The sequence below is a fragment of the Chenopodium album genome, chromosome 16 (genome assembly GCF_948465745.1).
Source record: "Chenopodium album chromosome 16, dcCheAlbu1.1, whole genome shotgun sequence".
NCBI classification, from domain to species: Eukaryota; Viridiplantae; Streptophyta; class Magnoliopsida; order Caryophyllales; family Amaranthaceae; genus Chenopodium; species Chenopodium album.
Window position 1 is genome coordinate 16489218 of NC_137849.1, and position 21178 is coordinate 16510395.

Below are 21178 nucleotides of genomic sequence, written 5' to 3' on the forward strand. Positions count from 1 at the left end.
TTGTCATTTCTTCTTATTTCTTATAATTGATTGGTATCAACTTTTCTTGGCCCCAATTTGATTTGTACTGTTCTTTATTTGAAATTTTAGGTTAGTACTTCATTGGAGATGGTGAGTAAATATGAAGAGAGGGAAAATTAAAAAGTGCTCAAAGGTAACTTGTACTTCTTTAACGAAGCAAGAATGGTGTACAGAGATGGAGGGGAGAGACAAAGCTCAAGGATGGTGAACACACCAATACACATGGAGAGGAAAGAGAAAGCTCAAAACGGAATGATGAGGATGAGGAAATGCATACGTGCTGGCATGAAAAAGGTGTGAGAATAATTATAAATTTATTATGGGGTAAGAAGGTAAATAAACCATTTAAAGGGCATTTAAATCCGTGCACTGTTCATAAGAACAATAAAAGGTGTAAGAATAATTACAAATTTACTATAGAAGTAAGAAGGTAAATAAACAATTTGAAGGGCATTGTTCACAACTCCTACTTTTTCTAAGGTAGGAATATATCTTTCTTCTTAACAAATTCTCTATCATTTTGTACAAAAAGTTTTGTGTACACTCACTTTACCATAATATTAGCATACATCAAATAGTTTTAGGATAACTTTAAGTTAATTTGGAGTAACTTTTAACTTTTATTGGGTTTAACTTTTATTGGGGTTTGGGCGGGATGGCCAAGATGGTTCTGTTGGGTTTGGGTGATGGGTTGGAATTAAATAGCGAAGGGAAAAGTGTTAGGAGAAAAAGGGAAGAAGTAAAGGTTGACAATGGAGTTCTAGTGTGACTAATTCAGAAAATTAAAATGGAGTTTTGGTGTGACTAATTCAAAAAATTAATTTCCTGAAAAACCAGCAATAGAAAGTTCTAAAAATTAATTTTGTAGTGACTAATTACCTGAAAATGAGCAAAGCAAATTTTTCTCCAATCAAAATCAAAAGACATTTATAATACAAACTACTCGCTAATTTGATTTACACTTTCTCCTAAATACAATCATTCAGCATCCCAACTAGGAGATTCTACCACCAAAATATTAGAGAGTACGTAGCGTAATAGAACATAATTTGTTATTATTTTTTTTTTCTTTTCAATAAATAAATAATGATAATACGTCAGTCCTTCGTCGTTTATACAAACATGAGCACAAGACATCAAAACTTTTTTCCTAGGCAAACTAGATTCAGCGTGAAGAAGATGGAAGAACAATGATACGACTGATCATGTTTATTTACATTCTTGAGTTGTTTTTTGAAGCGGCAGTGTTCCAAATACTTTATCCCACATTGACGAAGTTATGCCAAAGCCCTTGTCTTGAATGCGGAAGTGATGATTCAAGTGATATCTCTGAAATAGCAAACAAAACCATCACATATTGTAATAGATTCAAGCCAAGCACAATCTTACAACAGACTTATAGAACAGGTTAGTCCATTACACGTATTCATGAAATAAACATGATCCCAACTTTTCCAAGGATCCTTGAAACATTTCCAATATGACAAGTAACCCATTAAATGAAATCTGATATAAATTGACTTGGCCATATAATCCAGTGATCGAGGATAAGGATAGAAGTAAGCTGTAAGCATACCTTTAGATGCTTTGGTACGTCATTAGATGGCTGCCCGTGATGTAGATAGTAGTGAGTGACATCATACATCACATATCCCAATAAGCCACCTCCAAAAAGGGCGGGGGTAGTGGATGGTGTTGCGAAGATCCTGACCAAATTCCAAAACTGGAAAATGAAACAAAAATCAGAGACAAAATTAGCACTAGTCCTAAATCCGTACACCAATCAAATCTACATCATTATAAAATGGTCATATCAGAGAGAAAAAAGCAGAAAGATTATTAAAATAAACCATTGAGCACAAGGTTTAATTGAATTCAATTCATTAGTTAAAGTTCAAATTATCCTGTGTTGAAAATATTTCTCAGTTCTATGTGGTGAAATGTATATATTCCACCTAGCTTCAAGCCAATTCACATATTATTCCCCTCCACCTCCCCCGACCTCGTCTGTTTGATTCATAAATTACAGCTTGGTACAATTGTAGCTCTTTGCAAGGTATCACTTCTTTGTGCTCGCTCTCAACCTCCTGTTAATTTAGGTTTAAAGAGTATGTAACATGGTAAAATGTTTCACCTAGCTTCTAGCAGATTCCTCCACTATACAATTGTTGCTCAATCACAATTTGTCTTTGTAAGATTAGACATTTAGACTAGACTACTTTACATTCAAGAAATATAATTGTTTTCCTTCTATATAAAGTGGTTGCGCCTTGTGTCAACATAAGTTCCATTTTTGTTCGCTACACTTCTACTTACACCTATTTGGTGAAATTATTTCCCAACTAACCTACTAGCAACATTTTTTTACTTTATTCTACAAACCCTACTTCTGACACTTATCTTACACAAACCTCGCCTACAATAATTTTTTCCTAAAATTTCTTACATATGACCCACTCTACCCACGCTATTCTCCCTAAATTTGTGTATCAACAGTAATTATCACTATCAAAATAGGATGGGAATGTAGTATGAAATACAACGCTTCCTGCTATAGACAGTGGTAGCTAAAGTACCCAACTATCCTGAGACTTTGTAAGGCATCAAACTAGAGCGGATCATATTAAGTTCCAGAAACATATGAAATATTCCACCCAAAATCTGAAAGCAGCTTTAGACAAAAGAGCCAAATAATGAACTGATATTTCATGATTGATGACTTATCCATGAGATATAAGATTTATAGAAATTACAGTCCACATCCCAGCCATGTTAATAAACTTAGTCATGAAGTGAATAGGAAAAATAAGGCAACAAAGAATTATTATCAAAAATAGAATTGGAGTCCTCCCAAAACAAATACCTAACATTGCTATCAAGCTTTACTTGCACACATTTAGGGCTTTGTTCTAATGACCTATAAGGTGTCTTGGTGTGAATTCTAGAGTCAGGTGCTGAACTGCTTTGAACAGCCTGCGCGTGATTTTTCAGATTTTCTAATCTGACTAACTTTGACCTTAGTTGTACATTTAATGTATTAGAAAAAACATCAAGCAGAATCTTTGTCTTAATGTGTATTTTTTCATATCTCTATTTACATATTTTTTACACGTGCGAAATTAAAGATTCACAACAACAAGCGATCTGAAAATAGAAGAGTTGGTCTGGTTTGGTACAATCTGATATGCCTTTTTTTAGAATAATAAGAATAAGGCGAGGAGAACAAAGCCTCAGCAATCAGGCGTTAATAATAATCCATCATCAAAACAACAAAATAAATTTCGTGTATGCTGAAAGTACAACAGATTGTTTCAAAATGGCAGCTTATATAATTTGTAGTAATATTGAGTCAAACCAATTTGAGTGTCAATATAACCTTTCCTTAAACATAATTAACAAAACAACTAACCGGAAAACATAGGACCGCTGTTGCAGCAGGAGGGAAAACAAGACGCAGGCCATCCATAGGGTGCTTGTGATGACAGCCGTGAATAAGATAATGTATAGTGTTACCCCTGTAAAGATTATACATTAGTACAAACATACATTAATAAATCATATGAGACGATAAAAGAGCAACCAAACAGATGTACAATTCCGTCATTTTTATCAAATAGAAGTTAAAAGTTAAGGGATAGGAGACAGAACTAACCAATAGCTCTTTGTTTTGATGTGGAAGAGGAAACGATGTAAAGTGTATTCAATAAATGTCCACACAAAAATACCAAAAATCACCATCAGCCCTATCTCAGGAAGAGTGTGACCCATCCGTATAGACATGGAGATGCACCAACACACAACTGGAAGCCAGATAGTTGGAATAGCCCACCACACAGTGAGGGTTAGAAACTGTATAAAGAAAATACATGTCAGGAACCTGAATGCATTTAAGTGTCTAGATAGAATAGAGACGTACCTTAATCAACTGCTGCCTAAATATGCATTCAAGGGTGAAGTTAAAAGAAAGCAGACAAAATATTTCTCAGAAACTATAGAAGAATACCTCCCAAAAATCACTTTCAAAGAAACGAGGACCTTCCTTACTAACAATAGGCTGGTGTACCCATTCTTCATAAGATTCGCCAAGGTGACCAACCTACAAAAAATTGTAATGCAACACAATAGAGCTTTTGAGTTTAAATTCAAGCAAGTAACATAATAAAGTTCGCATTTCTCAATTACAATTTCTATTAAGATTAAAGTTTGAATTTCTCCGTTTCTTTATATTCTCATTTGGAACTTTTGTAGATTAAAATGCAAATGGAATCTGATAAATTTCGACAAATAAAAAAAGAAAAAATCTCAGTGGGTAGTTTCAATATATCAACTTTTTTTAAATATTATTTAAGGTTATGTTCATAGATAGTTACGCAGTTTAATATGTGCTCTGAAAAATGTGCAAAAACAAAAAATAACAATAAAAATAAATAAAAAATAAATAGGAATAACTTATAAAAATGGAGTAAAAGGAATAAAAGCAACAATCTCAAAGCACAGTTAAACTTTTACATGAAAAGAAAACCAAGAGCCCAAAGATGCCATACCTGAAAAACAAGTGGTTTATTTAAATCCACCGTGAATCCCTGGGCAACCATCCTGGCGTTTTTTGTCTATCTTATACCTACATAATAAGACATAAACTAATTGAGCAATAGAAACTCTAGTCCTGAAGATAAATTGCAGTATAAATTAAAATGTTACATTCAATTTTATAATTTACACTTCTTTTGAACCAGTATAACTTTTAAATCCTTTTATAGCCAATAGAGAGGCCACAAGTAGAGGGAGAAATTCTGTGTCCACGCAGCCTTTGCAGCAGAATTCACTAGTCTGCAGAAAGAATGCCAAGCCTGCTAAATCATTTCTCATCTTCTAAGCTTTTTATAAACCCATCATTTTCTTACAATTGATTAATTATTAAACAATCAGTATTAATGACCAAAAATATTAGATAATAGCTATACAAATCTTAATGATTTTGTAACAAAGGCACAAATAAGTCCAACAAACCCTCAAACTAAATTTAATCATTGGCAAAATCTGCAAGCATTACAGATTGTATGACAGCATAATATATGCCATATTAGCAACTAATATGTTGAAATCAATTCCATAACAATAGTCAATTACACTAAAAGTTATAAGAAATCACTGAAGTCAAACAATGTTGAAATCAATTTCATGATCAAATCAATCCTTTTCAGCCTTAAATGAACAAACTTGAGATAGACTACTATACTATGTAATATATAGTACAAAGACACCATAAATGTTACCTATTTGAAATAATCAACTCTACAACCAAATCTTGACCTTGAAGTTTTGACAAACTTTTTTAACCACTTTTTATTACTTGAATATTTTAATAATTTCCTACCCATAAAAGTTCTTTGTTAAATGATGTAGAGAAGATCAATAACGGTACCACTGCCGAAACTTTAATCCATTAAACGAGTTCAATTTCTTCCCGCCCACATTATTTAAATACAATGTAATCGAAGAAGATTGAAGAAAATTATCCATCAATTAGGGGCCACATCATATTAAATCCCACAAAAAAGTTACCAAGAAAATGATTCATTTCATTCAAGCCCGAGGCTACAACATGCAGTACAGACAAACTTCAGGTAGCACCATGGACTTAAAAACTGCAGAAAGTCTCATATAATAAGGTATTATAGTCAAAACAAGGCACGAAACATATCTTGAACATGCATACTGGGGGAAAATCTCATTATAGAGACAGCCAAAATGTAAAAAATATTTGATAGCAAGAGTATATAGCACATTTAACTAATTAATAATGGACATAGAGTAATCACCACCAGTCGAATGTACTTTTCTCATAAAGACAATTTAAGATGGGAAATAAAGGGAGACCCAAGCCAAGACCAAAAGCCCTTCACCCATTTCCATATATATATATATATATTAGACTCTTAAGTCTTACCTATAAATTCGAAAAGCCTGTTTTGCTCTAGTTACCTTAACTATCCAGAAAAATACTGAAAGACAGAATATAAGGAGACTCAATGATACAGCAGAAATCTAGTGACAGAAATTTGCTCAGAACAATGTAACAGTACCCTGCTCCAATCCAATTTAATGGATGAGTAGCAGATTGATTAGCTCAGAAGTAATCCAGAAAGAAGGGAAACTTCAAGAGTGATAATCAATATGAGAATGATGATAACAAAATAGAGAGAGAAAGTAATAAGAGAGAGAAGGAAGGAGTTGTATTAATTTCAGCATTTCCAGCCTGTAGCTTAATTTCAGCTAATATCAATGGAACAGTGACTATATTGCCCTCCAATTGGCTCACACTTGCATCAATGCCTTCCCCTTGAGAAAATCCTTGACCCCAAGGATTAAAGTCAGGGAACTGGGCTTCAATAACCTCAGCATCTTCCCAGCTAGCATCCTCTGGACTAGCATTAGACCAATGAATCAACCACTGGACAATAGCATGATTTCCCCTCTTCACAGAATGTTTGTTCATCATGGCAATTGGAAACCTTAGATTTTCAGAATCATCATTAATGATTCCAGAAGAACCATTAGGTGGGGGAACAGGACCATGATACTTCTTGAGCTGAGATACATGAAAAGTAGGGTGGATCTTTAAAGATGCAGGAAGTTGGAGGGTGTAAGCCACCTTTCCCACCTTCTTGATAATCTGATGAGGAGCCAACTTCTGATTTCCCCTGTGGACTGCAGACTGTTGTCTATAGGGTTGCAACTTCAAATACACCCAATCACCCATAGCAAATGACCTCTCACTTCTATGTTTATCAGCCTGTTCCTTCATCCTGTGCTGAGCTTTCAGCAGATGCTCTTTAATCATGGCTAAAGCCTCCTCCCTCTGCTGCAAACTTCTGTCTACACTATCAATCCTGCTCATCCCTTTTAAATAAGGAACATGAATAGGGGGGGTTTGACCATACAAAATCTCATAAGGAGTGTTCCGAACAGCAGAGTGATAGGATGTATTGTACCAAAATTCAGCTGATGGCAGCCACCTAGCCCATTCTTGAGGTGTATCAGTACACATGCATCTCAAGTATGTCTCCAACCACCTGTTCAAAACCTCTGATTGTCCCTCAGTTTGAGGATGGTAAGAGGTAGACAATTTCTGCTGTATACCCTGTAAGTGCAGCAATTCTGCCAGAAGGAACTGAGAAAAACTGGGTCTCTATCAGAGATAATGGATTTTGGGAATCCATGTAATTTATAGACATTGTCTAAGTAAGCTTCAGCCACTTTCAAAGCTGAGTAAGGGTGAGACAAAGCTATGAAATGAGCATATTTGCTCGGTCTATCTATCACCACCAGAATCACTTCTTTGCCGAGTGATTTGGGTAAACCTTCAATGAAGTCCATGGTGACCTCCTCCCTGTCAGGTATGGGTAAAGGTTGCAGTAAGCCAAGGTAAGCACTGGGGTCATATTTACACCTCTGACACACATAACACTACCTGATATATGCTGTCACACTCTTCTTCAACCCTCACCAGTAGAATAAGCTCTACACCCTTCTTAGTGTAGCTTCAATTCCAGAATGCCCTCCTAGAGGAGAATTATGCAACCAAAGTAGGATTTTATTCCTCAGTTCAGGTATAAATCCCACCACCAGCCTGCCCTTTCTTGTTAACTGATTATTTTGCCATTTATAATGCTTGTGAGAATCTGGATTAGCTACCAGATCAGAAATGATCTTCTGTAGGTTAGGGTCATCCTGCCAACTTTTTTGAATTTCTTCGAAGAGTGAAGAATTGATTGTAGTAGCAATCATAGTCATCACTTGAGAATGAGATATCCTAGAGAGGGCATCTGCTACTTTATTTTCACTTCCCTGCTTGTATTCAATCACATAGTCCATGCCAGCTAACTTGGATAACCACTTTTGCTGAAAAGGGGTGACTATCTTGTGATCTAAGAGGTGCTTCAAACTTTGTTGATCTAACTTGATCACAAAAGGTAAGAGCACAAGATAATGCTGCCATTTCTTCCCTGCATAGACAATAGCTAGCAATTCCCTTTCATAGGCTGATAGATGCAGATTTCTTTCAGAGAGAGCCTTGCTAATAAAAGCAATGGGATGCCCTTTCTGCATCAGAAGAGCTCCCAACCCTATACCAGATGCATCAATTCCAATAGTGAAAGGCACTTGGAAGTCAGGTAGAGCTAATACTGGAGGTGATGTCATAACAGCCTTTAATCTGCCAAAAGCAACATCTGCTTCCTGATTCCAAGCAAAGGAATCCTTCTTAAGCAAATTTGTCAAAGGTTTACAGATTTTGCCGACAAATCTTCTATGATAGCCAGTTAAACCTAAGAATCCCCTGATTTGCTTGAGGTTCTGAGGTTGTGGCCAATTCAAAATAGCTTGAATCTTCTTGTAGAAACTCCATCAGAAGTGATTATATGACACAAATAGTTTATCTTCCTAGCACCAAAAGTGCATTTCTTGAGATTTGCTCTCAATGAGTGATGTCTCATTATAGAAAGAACTTCTTGCAGGTGTTGTAAGTGTTCCTCCCAAGAAGAGCTGTAGACTAAAATGTCATCAAAGAAGACCAAAATGAACTTCCTCAAGTGCTTTCTGAACACATGATGAAAGTTGATGGAGCATTGGACAGCCCAAGGTACTCAAAATGCCAAAAATGGGTCTTAAAGGCAGTTTTATGCACATCTTCTGGATGCATCCTGATTTGGTGATAACTAGATTTCAAGTCTATCTTTGAGAAAAAAGAAGTGCCATGTAACTCATCCAAGAGCTCTTCAATAATGGGTATGGGAAATTTGTCTTTTACAGTAGCCTTATTCAAAGCTCTGTAATCAACACACATTCTCCACCCTCCATCCTTCTTCTTCACTAAAACCACAGGAGTAGCAAAAGGGCTATTACTGTCCCTAATCACTCCTTGGTCTGCTAATCCTTGCACCAGTTCTTCTATTACAGTCTTCTTCTGAGTAGCAGGATATCTGTAGGGTATGATGTTTATAGCAGTAATACCCTCTTTTAATGGAATTCTGTGGTCAAAGTTCTCTCTCACAGGGGGTAAGTTTGTAAGAGCTACAAACACATCAGAATAGCTAGCCTTTCTGGTGAGTGTTCCACCTGTTCTTCCTCCTATCCATGGTGGGATTGATGATCTACGGCATGGATAGCTCTCCTCCATTTTGTAGCAGCTTATCAACAATTCCTTTCACCTTTTTCTTTGTTGCACCCCTGAGTTTCACGTAACTGTTGTCCAGCTTGAACTCCATGGTTAAGTTCTTAAAATCCCACAGAATTAGAATTGGGCCTAAAGTTGAGAACCATTGAATTCCCAAAACAACATCACTTCCACTTAGGGGAAGTAACAGCATATCAGCTTTAAAGGTATATCCCTGCATCCTCCATTCAAACCCTTTGATCATAGTATCACATTTAAACTGACCACCATCAGCTACCTTTACCCACATTGCTGCTACTTTATCCACCTTATAGTTCATTTTCAAAGCTGTTAGGGTGTCAATAAAGTTATGTATACTGCCTGAATCAAGCAGTATGTAAAGTGGTTTCTTACCATGTTGACCCATAATTCTCATGGTATTGAAACTGCAATAACCATCTAGAGCTTGCATAGAGATCTGAGCACAAGCAGCATCATCTCCTGCTGGTTCTTTTGTCTCCTCCTCACTCCCTTCCTCCTCTATATCCTCCATCTCAATATGGTATAACCTTGGTTTCCTACCTTTACACAAGTGTCCCAGCTTAAACTTCTCATCACACCAAAAATATAAGCCCTTAGCTCTCTTATCATTCATCTCAGCAAGAGTGAGAGTTCTCTTATTAGGGTTGTAAGTGTCTGAGGGTTTAAAGGTGTTTGGGGTAGTTCCTTTCCGGGAAGGGTTAGTGTTTGGGCTATTAGTAATGTATTTGGGGGTAGGTAGTGAAGGGGGTAGTGGTTTTGGTATTGTCCTGTTCTTCTTGGTTTTCTGGGCTGCTTCCTGCAATTTAGCTAGGCAGTGTGCTTGCTGAATGGCTGTTGGTGCAAACATCCTCACACATAACTGTATCTCTTCCTCCAAACCTCCTAGATAACAACTCAACAAATATTCCTGAGATAGATTCAGCCTAATTGCCAAAGCATCAAAGGCATCATGGTATTCCTAAATGTTACCAGTTTGTTTGAGTGCCTTCAGATCTGACATTGGATCATCATAGAGTTCACCAAATCTACTGGTTATATCTTTTACATATTGTTCCCAACTGGGAGGTGGATTATTCTTCACATAATTCTGGTGCCAGAGAAGTGCTCTACCCTCTTGATGAATTGCTGCTAACTTAATTTTCTTAGCATCAACAATACTATCTAATTCAAAAAACTGATTACACTTATACAACCATGATTTCAAATCATCACCATTAAACTTAGGGAATTCGATCTTGGTGAGTCTCGTAGAATACTGATAAGTTGAGTTACCTTGATCAGTACTCCCATTATCCAACTGTCAAGAATTGTCAAGTGACTTGACAGGTGATTTTATAGGTGAGCTAACATCAGAGACTAATTTGGTGACTTGCACAGATAAGCCTACCATTAAATCATGCAACTCAGATATAGATTTGGTATTCCGGCTAATATTTAAGCTATTATTGTTATAATTTTCAACCATGGTTCTCTTCTGTTCATCAAGGATAGATTTAAGGTTTACCTCCAACTGCTGTAGATCAGCAGGTGTGACAGACTCAGCATCATCATGGCTCACCTCAGTGTTCTTCTTCGGAGGCATTCTGTTCCAAGAACCTGGGAGGCTTTGATACCAAATGATACGGCAGAAATCTAGTGACAGAAAGTTGCTCACAACAATGTAACAGTACCCTACTCCAATCCAATTTAATGGATGAGTAGCAGATTGATTAGCTCAGAAGTAATCCAGAAAGAAGGGAAACTTCGAGAGTGATAAAAAATATGAGAATGATGATAACAGAATAGAGAGAGAAAGTAATAAGAGAGAGAAGGAAGGAATTGTATTAATTTCAGCATTTCCAGCCTGTAGCTTAATTTCAGCTAATATCAATGGAACGGTGACTATATTGCCCTCCAATTGGCTCACACTTGCATCACTCAAGCGCCAGGACAGGCTGGAGTTTTTAGTTGCGGGAACAGCTTTTTCACACAGAAAAGCCGCATACAATATCCTAAGCAATGTTACCCAAATTGCACACTGGAGCCCTGTTATGAGAACCATATGTCTATAACAAAACCCAATTGTACCCAAATTTGATATTCCAAGAATGGTAAATCCCTCAACTACACACTTCAGCAGACACCCAAACAAGTTGTTCCAGACACACATAAGTTTCCCCAATCCAAGACCCATTCAAGCTTAGCAGTAAGAACACGAACATGTGCTACATTTAAAGTCATTTTGAGTTAACTTAAATTTATTTTCAGAAGAGCAACCAACATTATCAACATTACTAAGCAAAAAGTATCCATCACATTATTTAAATACAATGCAACCAAACAAGATTAAAGAAAATTATAAACTAATTACATGATCAAATACATATTCCATCAATTAGGGGCCACATCAAATCAAATCCCATAAAAAAGCTACCAAGAAAATGATTGAAAATACTTTTGACTTTCCCTTCTGTCATCATATAACGGCTCAAATTACCAAACATAATCTAAGCTCCAATATCATACGTTTCATCCCAGCATTTAGGAAAACTTGATTTAATTATCAAATCATCGTTCGTTTAGTAACGAAAACCAACGTTACAATAATCCAAATTGATAATTAAAAAAACAATATCCAATTTTGATGGTATATAATTGATATGAATGATTAAAAAGAGAAACAACATCTTACCTTGGAAGCTGCTTCAATGTGGAAGATAGAGATATCAATGGAGATCGTGGGGTGCGCTTCAAAGGGAAAATGAGAGAGAGAGAGAGAGAAGGACAGATAGGTCGAGGTTGGCTAAAACACAAGTGGCTGGCGTCCACTTAGTTGCATGTGGGGGTAAATCGGTAATTTCAGCATAAATCATTATTACGGAGAGAGGTTGTTATATACACCCAGATACCGTACACGTATGAGCATTTGTTCTCATTTGATGATTGTTTTTCATTTTATTATCAAATGAAGAGCAAAAACTAACTTTAGGTTAGTTGGGTGTACGGCACACCCGGGTGTATATAAAAAATTCTAACGGAGTATAGGAAACAGACCCGTTACAATGGAGCATGATCGTCGACCTTACTTCATGATCGTCATCCATCCCATCAAGCTTTTCACTAATCAAGTCGGAAAAGTCTAGTTTCGAGAATTGAAAATAAACTAATACGATGTAAAATTAAATTGTGAACAAAGGAGGAGAATCATTGACAGGATAAAGTCGTATCTCCTAATCAAAAGAATTACCTAAATCCTCTAACTAAAGTAGATAGGGAAGTAGGGTCGAATCTACAAGGAAACAAGTCTTTATATTTTTAATTAATTAATATAATCTAAACTATTGAGTAACCAATTTATTTTTATGATGAATTAAACTAAGGGGAATAAAAAGTAGGGAGAAATCAATAAATAAAAGCCTAGGGTATAGGTTCACCAATAAATAATATTCCAGGGTAAAACACAATAATCAATCATCAATGCATTAATTAATCAGATCATAAAGAGCTTTCCCTACGTATTACAATCACAGAATTAATCTACCAGTATTAAATCGCATCTTTCGAATCTTGACATAACCATTTATAAATTAACCAGCCTATTGAAACTAAGCCTAAACATCAATGCTCATCTGTCGAATCTCGAATCAATATTGCAAAACTCATACAATTAAACCATGCCTAATCTAATTGCATAGCATTAAATCAATCATTAGGAAATTAATCAAGCATTGACAATCAACAATAATAAATTACCCCTTCATATTATTTATGGATCCCCACAAACCCTAGAAAGAAAACTACTCACACATAATTAAATCTAAATTAATCAAAGCAAATAAACAAGACATGATGAATTAAAGAAATTCAATTACTGAAAATAATAGAGAAGAAATCGTTACCAAAGTTAACGCAAATAATGAATTGAATTAAGGAACAAAGTTGTAGAGAGAGAAAACCAAGAGAGAAGTTTAAGCTTAAGAGAAGATTAAACTAATGAAAGAGAGGTAATTGTATCAAAAACAACTAAAACGTATTTATATAAAACATTAAAATCCTAATTAAAATCTAAGTAAAAATCACCGGAATTAATCTTCAAAACACGCGCCCGGTCGAGCGGAGCTTCGCCCGGCCAGGCCCGCCTTTTTGATTCTCAAAGCATCTCTCGCGCCCGGTCGGGCGCAAGACAGGGCACCAATCAGCGTTCTTATTCTTCCGCCCTACCCGATCGGTCGCGCCTTAGGCGAGGGCTCACCCGATCGGGCAGGCTAGCTTGGGCATCTTGGACTCTCGTTTTGGGCTAACAACTTAGCCCAAACACTAATTTCCTCCTTGGGGCTTTAATCACTTAGTCCAATGCCTTGGTATCTTCAAAGTCGAGCCCTTAATCACCGGTTTGATGGCTCTAACCGGCCTCGGGCTACGGAAGATGGTCGTGCTTTTCCAACGCTCGTAGTTGCTCCAATTAATCCCGGGAAAGTGCTCCAAGTGTGCAGTTTCTTACAAAACTCAACCAAAACTACGAAAACACAAATTAGTAATAAAAAGTGGCTCTAAAGAGCCAAAAACACTACTAATTATGACAAAGGAACGGGGTAAATCACTATACAAAATAGACATATCAAACTCCCCCAAGCTAATCCTTTGCTTGTCCCTAAGCAAAGAGCTCATCAATGAATAAATAAAACATGCCTCACCCCAAATAACCAAAATCAAGAACAACTTCAAGGCAAATCTAACAAACATGCTTTAACATCAACCAATCTCATCCATCCATTCACTCATCCTCCCTAACAATTGTCAAGTAGAGCAAACCACAAGAGCATATAGAATTCAAGACCAGTGCTCACACACTCAACTCTCATTTTTGTGGCGAGTAAAAGATGTACTCGATCGCTCTCCATCCCAACCCCTTTATATGTGAACAATGCCCTCCCAACTCACACTCTCGTGTGTTTAAAAAGACATACACTCAACCTAATAGTCGACTTGAAATATGTCAAATCATTTTGTGCATTGATAAACAACTAATTTCACATTCACACAACTTTATGCACAAAGGTCGGAAGGTCTTTAAAGCTTGTAATGTAAGGCTAGGGTAAGAGGTAGGATAAATTTGGAAAATGTGAGAGTAAAGCCATGCTTAAGGGAGCCAAATCCTAATAAAACCCAAGGTCAAAAATAAATATTGACCAAACAACTCCAACCTACACAACTCCACCAAAAATTCACCAAACACAACTCCAATCATAATAATAATTCCCAACACTTATAATTTCACTCATAAAAATATAACAATGAAGAACTTGAGTGAATAAACAAACTTTAACTTTCAAACTTGATTATTTTTTCGTTGAAACTCATTTTTTTCTTTAGATCAACCTTCTCTTAGAACATTTGAACATTCAACAATTTTTTTTCTCTTTTTGCTCTTTTTTTTTCTTTTACTTTTTTGAACTTCTTTTTATTTTCTCTATCATGCTTTTTTCAAAACATTCAAATTTCAAAACCATCAAAAACAAAACACAATCAAGAACAAAACAACTTCTCAACACCCACACCCATTGTGCAAACAATAAGCACACTACAAACTCCCTCACCTCACTCACTAATAGCTCCCCCAAGCTAAGCTTAGTAACCAATGGGGCAAAATCGCCTTGTAATGTAGCTAATAAACAACAAATAGTTAAGGCAACAACATGGGCAGAAAGAAGGGAACAAACGTATCTAAATTCATCTGAAGGCCACCTGAAAGAACAAATGCCTTCGTCCTCCTCAATGTGCATAATACTGAGTCATACAAACATTACTCAAAGTTTCAAACCAATACTCAAATTCATTGACATACCAGGAACTAAAACACATTCCTTACCAAATCAACTGGTCAAGCACTATAATCACAAGAAATACCACCAAATCCGCCGCCGCTACCACCTGCACCGCCAGAAGAACTACCACCAAAATAGTTAGGGTTATAAGTCCCCCCCGGAGGCCCCCTAAAAGGAATGTCTTGGCCATATCCATGAAAGGCCGAATAGTCTGTGTAAATGCCATGGGAGGTGGGATCGACGTATCCCTGAGGTGGTGCATGAAGCCAGTTAGGGTAGAGAGCATCGTCGAAAATAGCACCCCGACGAGCATAGTAATCAAACATGGGGTTTAAAGCTCTACCCTATTTTCTCTCAATGTACCCAAACCGTTGGTCTATAGAACCAACCATCTGCCTAAGCTCCCCATAAGACCCCTCAATACAGCCTATAGCCTGTCCTATACTTTGTAAATCCCAAACGTTCTCGGGATCTTGCCTAGGGGGTGGTGTAGGCATATGGGGTGGTGGTGGTAGTGGTGCTCGTCCCTGGACATAGGCAACTAAGACATCATAGGTATAAGACTCTTGCCCATGGGGAAAGGTGGTCAACTCGGGGTTAGGGAGGGGAAAGACACGCAAAGGAGGCTCCGTTCCTGCCCTAACACACCAATGAGGGATTCGTTGGCTATCCAACTCTACCCAATCCAAACTCTCAAGGTACCTAGTGGTCATATAGGTGTCCCCCCCCCCCACACTTAGTGAAACCTTGAGGCCTAGCCTCAATGAACCCGACTTTCTTAATCGTTATTCTAGTAATAAGGCCTCTTAATTGGATAGGGGTCCTAGTGGTAGTACTAGCGGTGGCATGTCTACTCAAGTGGTGGATAATATATCTACCTATGTTCAATTTACTGTACCCAAACACATAGTGTCCTATGATTGCTAGTTCATTGGTTTGTACGTTATGGGGCTTATACCTACCTAAAAAACAAGCGCCAAAAAATCTTTGCTAGATTTTTGGGATGAGATGGTGAATAGGTCGGGCACTAGCATGTTGGGAGTTTGGGGCTGGCAAACCAGTTAAAACACGATAAATATCTTCCATTTTATACTGTTCATGCCAATGGTGAGGGTGTTTAGATTCCAAATCAAACAATTTACAAAATTCGATATAAGTTAAACTAATATTTCTATTGTTTAACCTAAAATATAAATTAGGACCATTTTACTATTAACAACATTCAAAGAGAACAGAAATTCACATGTTAATTCACGAAAAGTAGGGTAATGCATGTCAAAGAATTTTCTCATTCCTATGTCATTCATATATCTTTTAACATGATCATACAATCCCAAAGACTTAAGAGTAGGGCGGTGTAACCACCGAGAAGGGATTACCTCGCGCTCATAGAGCTTGATGAGTCGTTCTCGTTGGGTTTCCGTTGTGATTCGGATGCTCGGCCACTGAGGGAGTTGCAAATCCGGTTCATAACCTTGGCTTGAGCTTGAACCACGCCCCTTGTGTTCTTGACCTCTTTGACGCCATTTTTTAATATCGGTTTAGAAAAAGTTTGTTTGAAATTGAATGAAATTGGTGTAGAAATGTAGAGGATGGAGAGAGGAGAAGGAATAAGTAAATATGTTTAGATTTGGGTGAGAATTGGAGAGGAGATCTTAGAGAGAAGGTAGAGGTTTTTAAGGTTTAGAAAGAGAAAGAATGGAGGAAAGAGAAAGAATGGAGGAAAGAGAAATACGGAGGAAAGAAAGAAGAAGAAGAAGAAAAGAGGGACGGTAGGTCGCGCCCGGTCGGGCGATCTGAATGTGTGATTTTTGCCGCTTTCGCGCCAACCTTTTAAAAAAATTCCACTTCTTGCGCGCCGTTCGGGCGAACAAAATGGTCTGTACTAATCAACTCTCGCGCCCGGTCAGGCAGAGCTTCGCCCGGTCGGGCGAATTTCTACGATTTTTCAAACTTCTTCTCGCGCCCGGTCGGGTGAATTTCTTCTTTTTGGGACTCTCTTCTCGCGCCCGGTCGGGCACGCTACAGCACTAGAAGTCCGATTTTTTTTCCTTTACTTTTCTGCAAATTTGGCTAACTCTTTTCCTCCAAACCTGTACAAAAACTTATAAAACTCATTAAATTCCCTCCTCTCTCCTCTCACAAGAAAAAGAAAGAAAGAAAACTAAACTAAAAAGAAATTAAATACGGGTTACCTCCCGCAAAACGCTGGTTTATCCAGGTCCCGCACGACCCTTTTACCACATGTCACTCAAGATGAACTGGGATCGATTTGTGAAGGAATTCAACTGCACCAATCGTAGCCCCTTCATGGTATATCTTAAGTCTTTGGCCATTTACCTTGAACTCACTACCATGTTCATCGATTAAATCCACAGAACCAAACTTATTTGCCTTTTTAACAGTGAAAGGACCCGACCACCTTGACTTTACCTTTCCTGGGAAAAGTTTAAGTCTAGAGTTGAACAACAAAACCTTGTCACCCTCTTTGAACTCTCTCGGAAGGATCATTTTGTCGTGCCATCTCTTGGTCTTCTCCTTGTAGACACGTGCACTATCATAGGCCGTCAACCTAAACTCATCTAGTTGATTAAGTTGAAGTAGCCTCTTTTCTCCCACTAGCATAGCATCCAAATTGAGCTCTTTAATAGCCCAATATGCCTTGTACTCCAATTCCACCGGGAGGTGACATGCTTTACCGTACACAAGTCTATAGGAAGTAGTACCAATCGGAGTCTTAAATGCAGTTTTGTACGCCCAAAGGGTGTCATCCATCTTATCACTCCAATATTTCCTAGATTTTGCCACCACCTTCTCTAAAATGGCCTTGATCTCACTGTTAGAAACTTCGACTTGGCCACTCGTTTGGGGATGATAGGCTAAACCTGTCCCATGGTATACACCGTACTTTTTGAGGAGGGTGTCTAACTTCCGCTCATGAAAGTGAGATCCTCCATCACTTATTATAGCTCCGGGCACTCCAAATCTTGGAAAGATAGTTTTCTTAAAAAGCCTATGGACCACCTTGGCATCATTGGTAGGAGTGGCAATGGCTTCAACCCACTTAGATATATAATCAACGGCGACAAGTATATAATGATTCCCTCTTGAAGAAGGGAACAGTCCCATGTAATCAACACCCCAAACATCAAAAATTTTAACTTCCAATATTCCAGTTTGAGGCATCTCATGCCGCCGCGAGATGTTGCCAGTCCACTGGCAAGATTTACAAGCCTGCACAAAAGTGTTTGCATCCTTAAACATAGTGGGCCAATAAAAACCCGACTTATTAATCTTAGCCACCGTTTTGGTGGGACCATGATGTCCTCCATAAGGTGAGTTGTGGCAACTAGTGAGAATGCCGTGAACTTCCCATTCGGGAACACACCTGCGAAATAATCCATCTGCACACTCATGAAACAAAAAAGGATCATCCCAAAAATAATGTTTAACATCATAAAGGAGCTTCTTTTTCTGTTGGTAGGACAAGTTAGGAGGTAAAGTACCACCCACCAAATAATTAGCATAATCAGCATACCAAGGGTGTTGCTCTACAACTGCATACAAGTGGTTATCAGGGAAAGAATCATCTATAGGAAGAGAATCCTTACCCTCATACCTGATACGTGACAAGTGGTCTGCCACAACGTTCTCTGCACCTTTCTTGTCCTTAATCTCCACATCAAAGTCTTAGAGCAAGAGAACCCGACGAAGGAGCTTAGGCTTTGATTCCGCCTTGGCTATTAAGTACTTCAAAGCTACATGGTCAGTAAAAACAATAACTTTGGAACCAACTAGATATGATCTAAATTTTTCTAAAGCATAAATCACAGCAAGAAACTCCTTCTCCGTAGTGGCATAGTTGACTTGGGCTTCATCCAAAGTTTTACTTGCATAATAAATAGCATGAAAAACTTTGTTCTTTCTTTAGCCTAGCACGGCTCCTAATGCAAAATCACTTGCATCACACATAATCTTGAAAGGAAGATTCCAATCGGGTGCACATATGATGGGTGCCGATATCAAAGCCTGCTTAATCCTATTAAAAGCCTCAAGACACTCGTTAGTAAAATCAAATGGGGCATCCTTGAGTAAAAGCCGAGTTAGTGGTTTAGCAATTTTAGAAAAATCTTTGATAAAGCGACGATAAAACCCCGCATGACCTAAGAAACTTCTAACCCCCTTAACATTAACTGGAGGAGGCACTTGCTCAATCACAGAAATCTTAGCCTTATCTATTTGTATACCCTTATCAGATACAATATGACCAAGGGCTACTCCCTCCGTCACCATAAAGTGACACTTCTCCTAATTAAAAACCAAGTTGCATTCTTCACATCTTTTCAAAATTTTAGCGAGATTTACAAGGCTTGCATCAAATGAAGACCCATACACACTAAAATCATCCATAAATACTTCCATGATAGACTCTATGAAATCAAAGAAAATACTCATCATGCAATGTTGAAAGGTAGCGGGGGCATTACATAAACCAAAAGGCATTCTACGATATGCAAAAGTACCATAAGGACATGTAAATGTAGTCTTTTCTTGATCTTCAGGGTGAATTGGAATTTGGAAAAATCCCGAATACCAGTCCAAATAACAAAATAACTTATGATTAGCTAACCTCTCAAGCATTTGATCAATAAAAGGAGGGGGAAGTGGTCCTTTTTAGTGGCGATATTTAATCTACGATAATCAATGCACATACGCCACCCTGTAATAGTTCTAGTGGGAATCAATTCATTTTTATCATTTTTAATCACAGTCATCCCACCCATTTTAGGAACCACCTAAACATGACTTACCCACTTTGAGTCAGAAATAGGATAGATAATACCTGCATCAAGTAATTTCATAACTTCTTTCTTAACTACTTCCTGCATGTTAGGATTCACCTCCTCTAGGGTTGAATACATGGCTTGTAATTATCCTCTAGATGTATCCTGTGCATACAAAAATCAGGGCTAATACCCTTGAGATCATCAATACTGTACCCTATTGCCCTTTTGTGGGTTCGAAGAACCTCTAGAAGTTGGGAAGTTTGTGGGTCATCAAGTGTAGTACTAATGATCACAGGGTATAGTTCCTGCTCATCAAGAAAAATATATTTTAAATGAGAAGGGAGAGGTTTCAGTTCAGGTTTCTTAACCTCTGCAGGTTTTGATTCCTAAACTAATTTTACTACCTTCATACTTTCTTTAGGATAAGTTCTTCTATGGCAGGAGCTTTTTCTATAGCATCCACCTCGTTGCTCCAAATACTTGCATCACCTGTAGTCAAATCTCCACAAAGAACTTCCTCCAAGGGATCCCTTGCAAGTACCTGTGGTAAGCGTTCTTCACAAATATCATCCATTATATCTATAACATCAATCAAACAACAATTTTCCTCTAGCATATGTCCTTTCAAAACCTTCCCTAAATTAAAAGTGATATTATCATCTCCAACAGAAAGGGTTAGTTTTCCATTTTTCACATCAATTATGGCTCCTGCAGTGTAAAGAAAAGGCCTACCTAATATAATGGGAATTTGTGTATCCTCAGCCATGTCTAAAACAACAAAATTTACAAGGATATAAAATTTACCAACTTTGACTGGAAAATCCTCTAGAATACCTAAGGTGTATTTAACATAACGGTCTTCCATTTGTAAAGTAATGTTAGTAACTTTCAAATCACCCATATTAAGTTTAGAACACACAGAGGATGGCATAACACTAACACTAGCACCCAAATCACATAATGCTTTATCTATGAAGACATTACCAATATGACAAGGGATAAAAAAAAGTACCAGGATCCTTTAATTTAGGAGGGGATTTATTTTGCAATAAAGCACTACATTCCTCTATAAAAGCTACATTACCTCATCAAAGGCCCTTTTCCTAGTCAAGATATCTTTCGTAAATTTAGCATATGCAGGAACCCGAGTGATTAAATTAGTGAAAGGAACTATTACCTGCAAATTTTTCACAACCTCTAAGAACTTACTAAATTGCTTATCAAACTTACTCTTCAAATGTCTATTTGGGAATGGAAGTTTGATAACTGGGCTCTGCACATCTCCACCCTTGTCTTGAGATTTACCCTGCAAAGAAACACTAGAAGGATTAGTTTTCTCTTGTAGCCTTGCAGGGTTAATAACATTA

General features: G+C 37.5%; 2 protein-coding genes across 4 annotated transcripts; both read right to left on the minus strand.

Annotated features, from left to right (window-relative positions):
- Positions 1-907: 907 nt before the first annotated feature.
- On the minus strand, positions 908-11991 carry LOC145586272 (dihydroceramide fatty acyl 2-hydroxylase FAH1-like). 3 transcript variants are annotated; one of them, XM_081643054.1, is made up of 8 exons: positions 11892-11991; positions 4742-4851; positions 4566-4642; positions 4025-4117; positions 3674-3870; positions 3431-3536; positions 1598-1744; positions 908-1350 (listed from the first exon to the last, which is right to left on the minus strand). In XM_081643054.1, exons 3-8 carry the CDS (start codon positions 4614-4616, stop codon positions 1231-1233), a joined length of 714 nt encoding a protein of 237 aa, XP_081499180.1. In that variant the 5' UTR covers positions 4617-4642; positions 4742-4851; positions 11892-11991; the 3' UTR covers positions 908-1230. The 3 variants fall into 3 exon arrangements, with proteins under 3 accessions (XP_081499180.1, XP_081499181.1, XP_081499179.1); XM_081643055.1 differs by having other exon boundaries at positions 4723-4851; XM_081643053.1 differs by lacking the exon at positions 4742-4851 and having other exon boundaries at positions 11892-11987.
- On the minus strand, positions 6194-15350 carry LOC145583938 (uncharacterized). Its single transcript, XM_081640885.1, has 8 exons — positions 15107-15350; positions 10608-10852; positions 10190-10517; positions 9181-10102; positions 8711-9005; positions 7720-8412; positions 7258-7476; positions 6194-7165 (listed from the first exon to the last, which is right to left on the minus strand). Exons 1-8 carry the CDS (start codon positions 15348-15350, stop codon positions 6194-6196), a joined length of 3918 nt encoding a protein of 1305 aa, XP_081497011.1.
- Between the last annotated feature and the right edge of the window lie 5828 nt (positions 15351-21178).

Excerpts from the sequence above, each read along its gene's own strand:
- LOC145586272 (XM_081643054.1), bottom strand. The coding sequence starts at position 4,616 with ATGGTTGCCCAGGGATTCACGGTGGATTTAAATAAACCACTTGTTTTT. Across the intron at positions 4,118-4,565 it reads ATAAACCACTTGTTTTTCAG|GTTGGTCACCTTGGCGAATC; the intron begins GTATGGCATCTT and ends AATTTTTTGTAG. Across the intron at positions 3,871-4,024 it reads TTGAAAGTGATTTTTGGGAG|TTTCTAACCCTCACTGTGTG; the intron begins GTATTCTTCTAT and ends TTCTTTATACAG.
- LOC145583938 (XM_081640885.1), bottom strand. The coding sequence starts at position 15,350 with ATGTTTGATTACTATGCTCGTCGGGGTGCTATTTTCGACGATGCTCTC. Across the intron at positions 10,518-10,607 it reads CTGAGTTGCATGATTTAATG|TTGGATAATGGGAGTACTGA; the intron begins GTAGGCTTATCT and ends AATTCTTGACAG. Across the intron at positions 10,103-10,189 it reads GAAGGCACTCAAACAAACTG|GAGGTTTGGAGGAAGAGATA; the intron begins GTAACATTTAGG and ends GTTGTTATCTAG.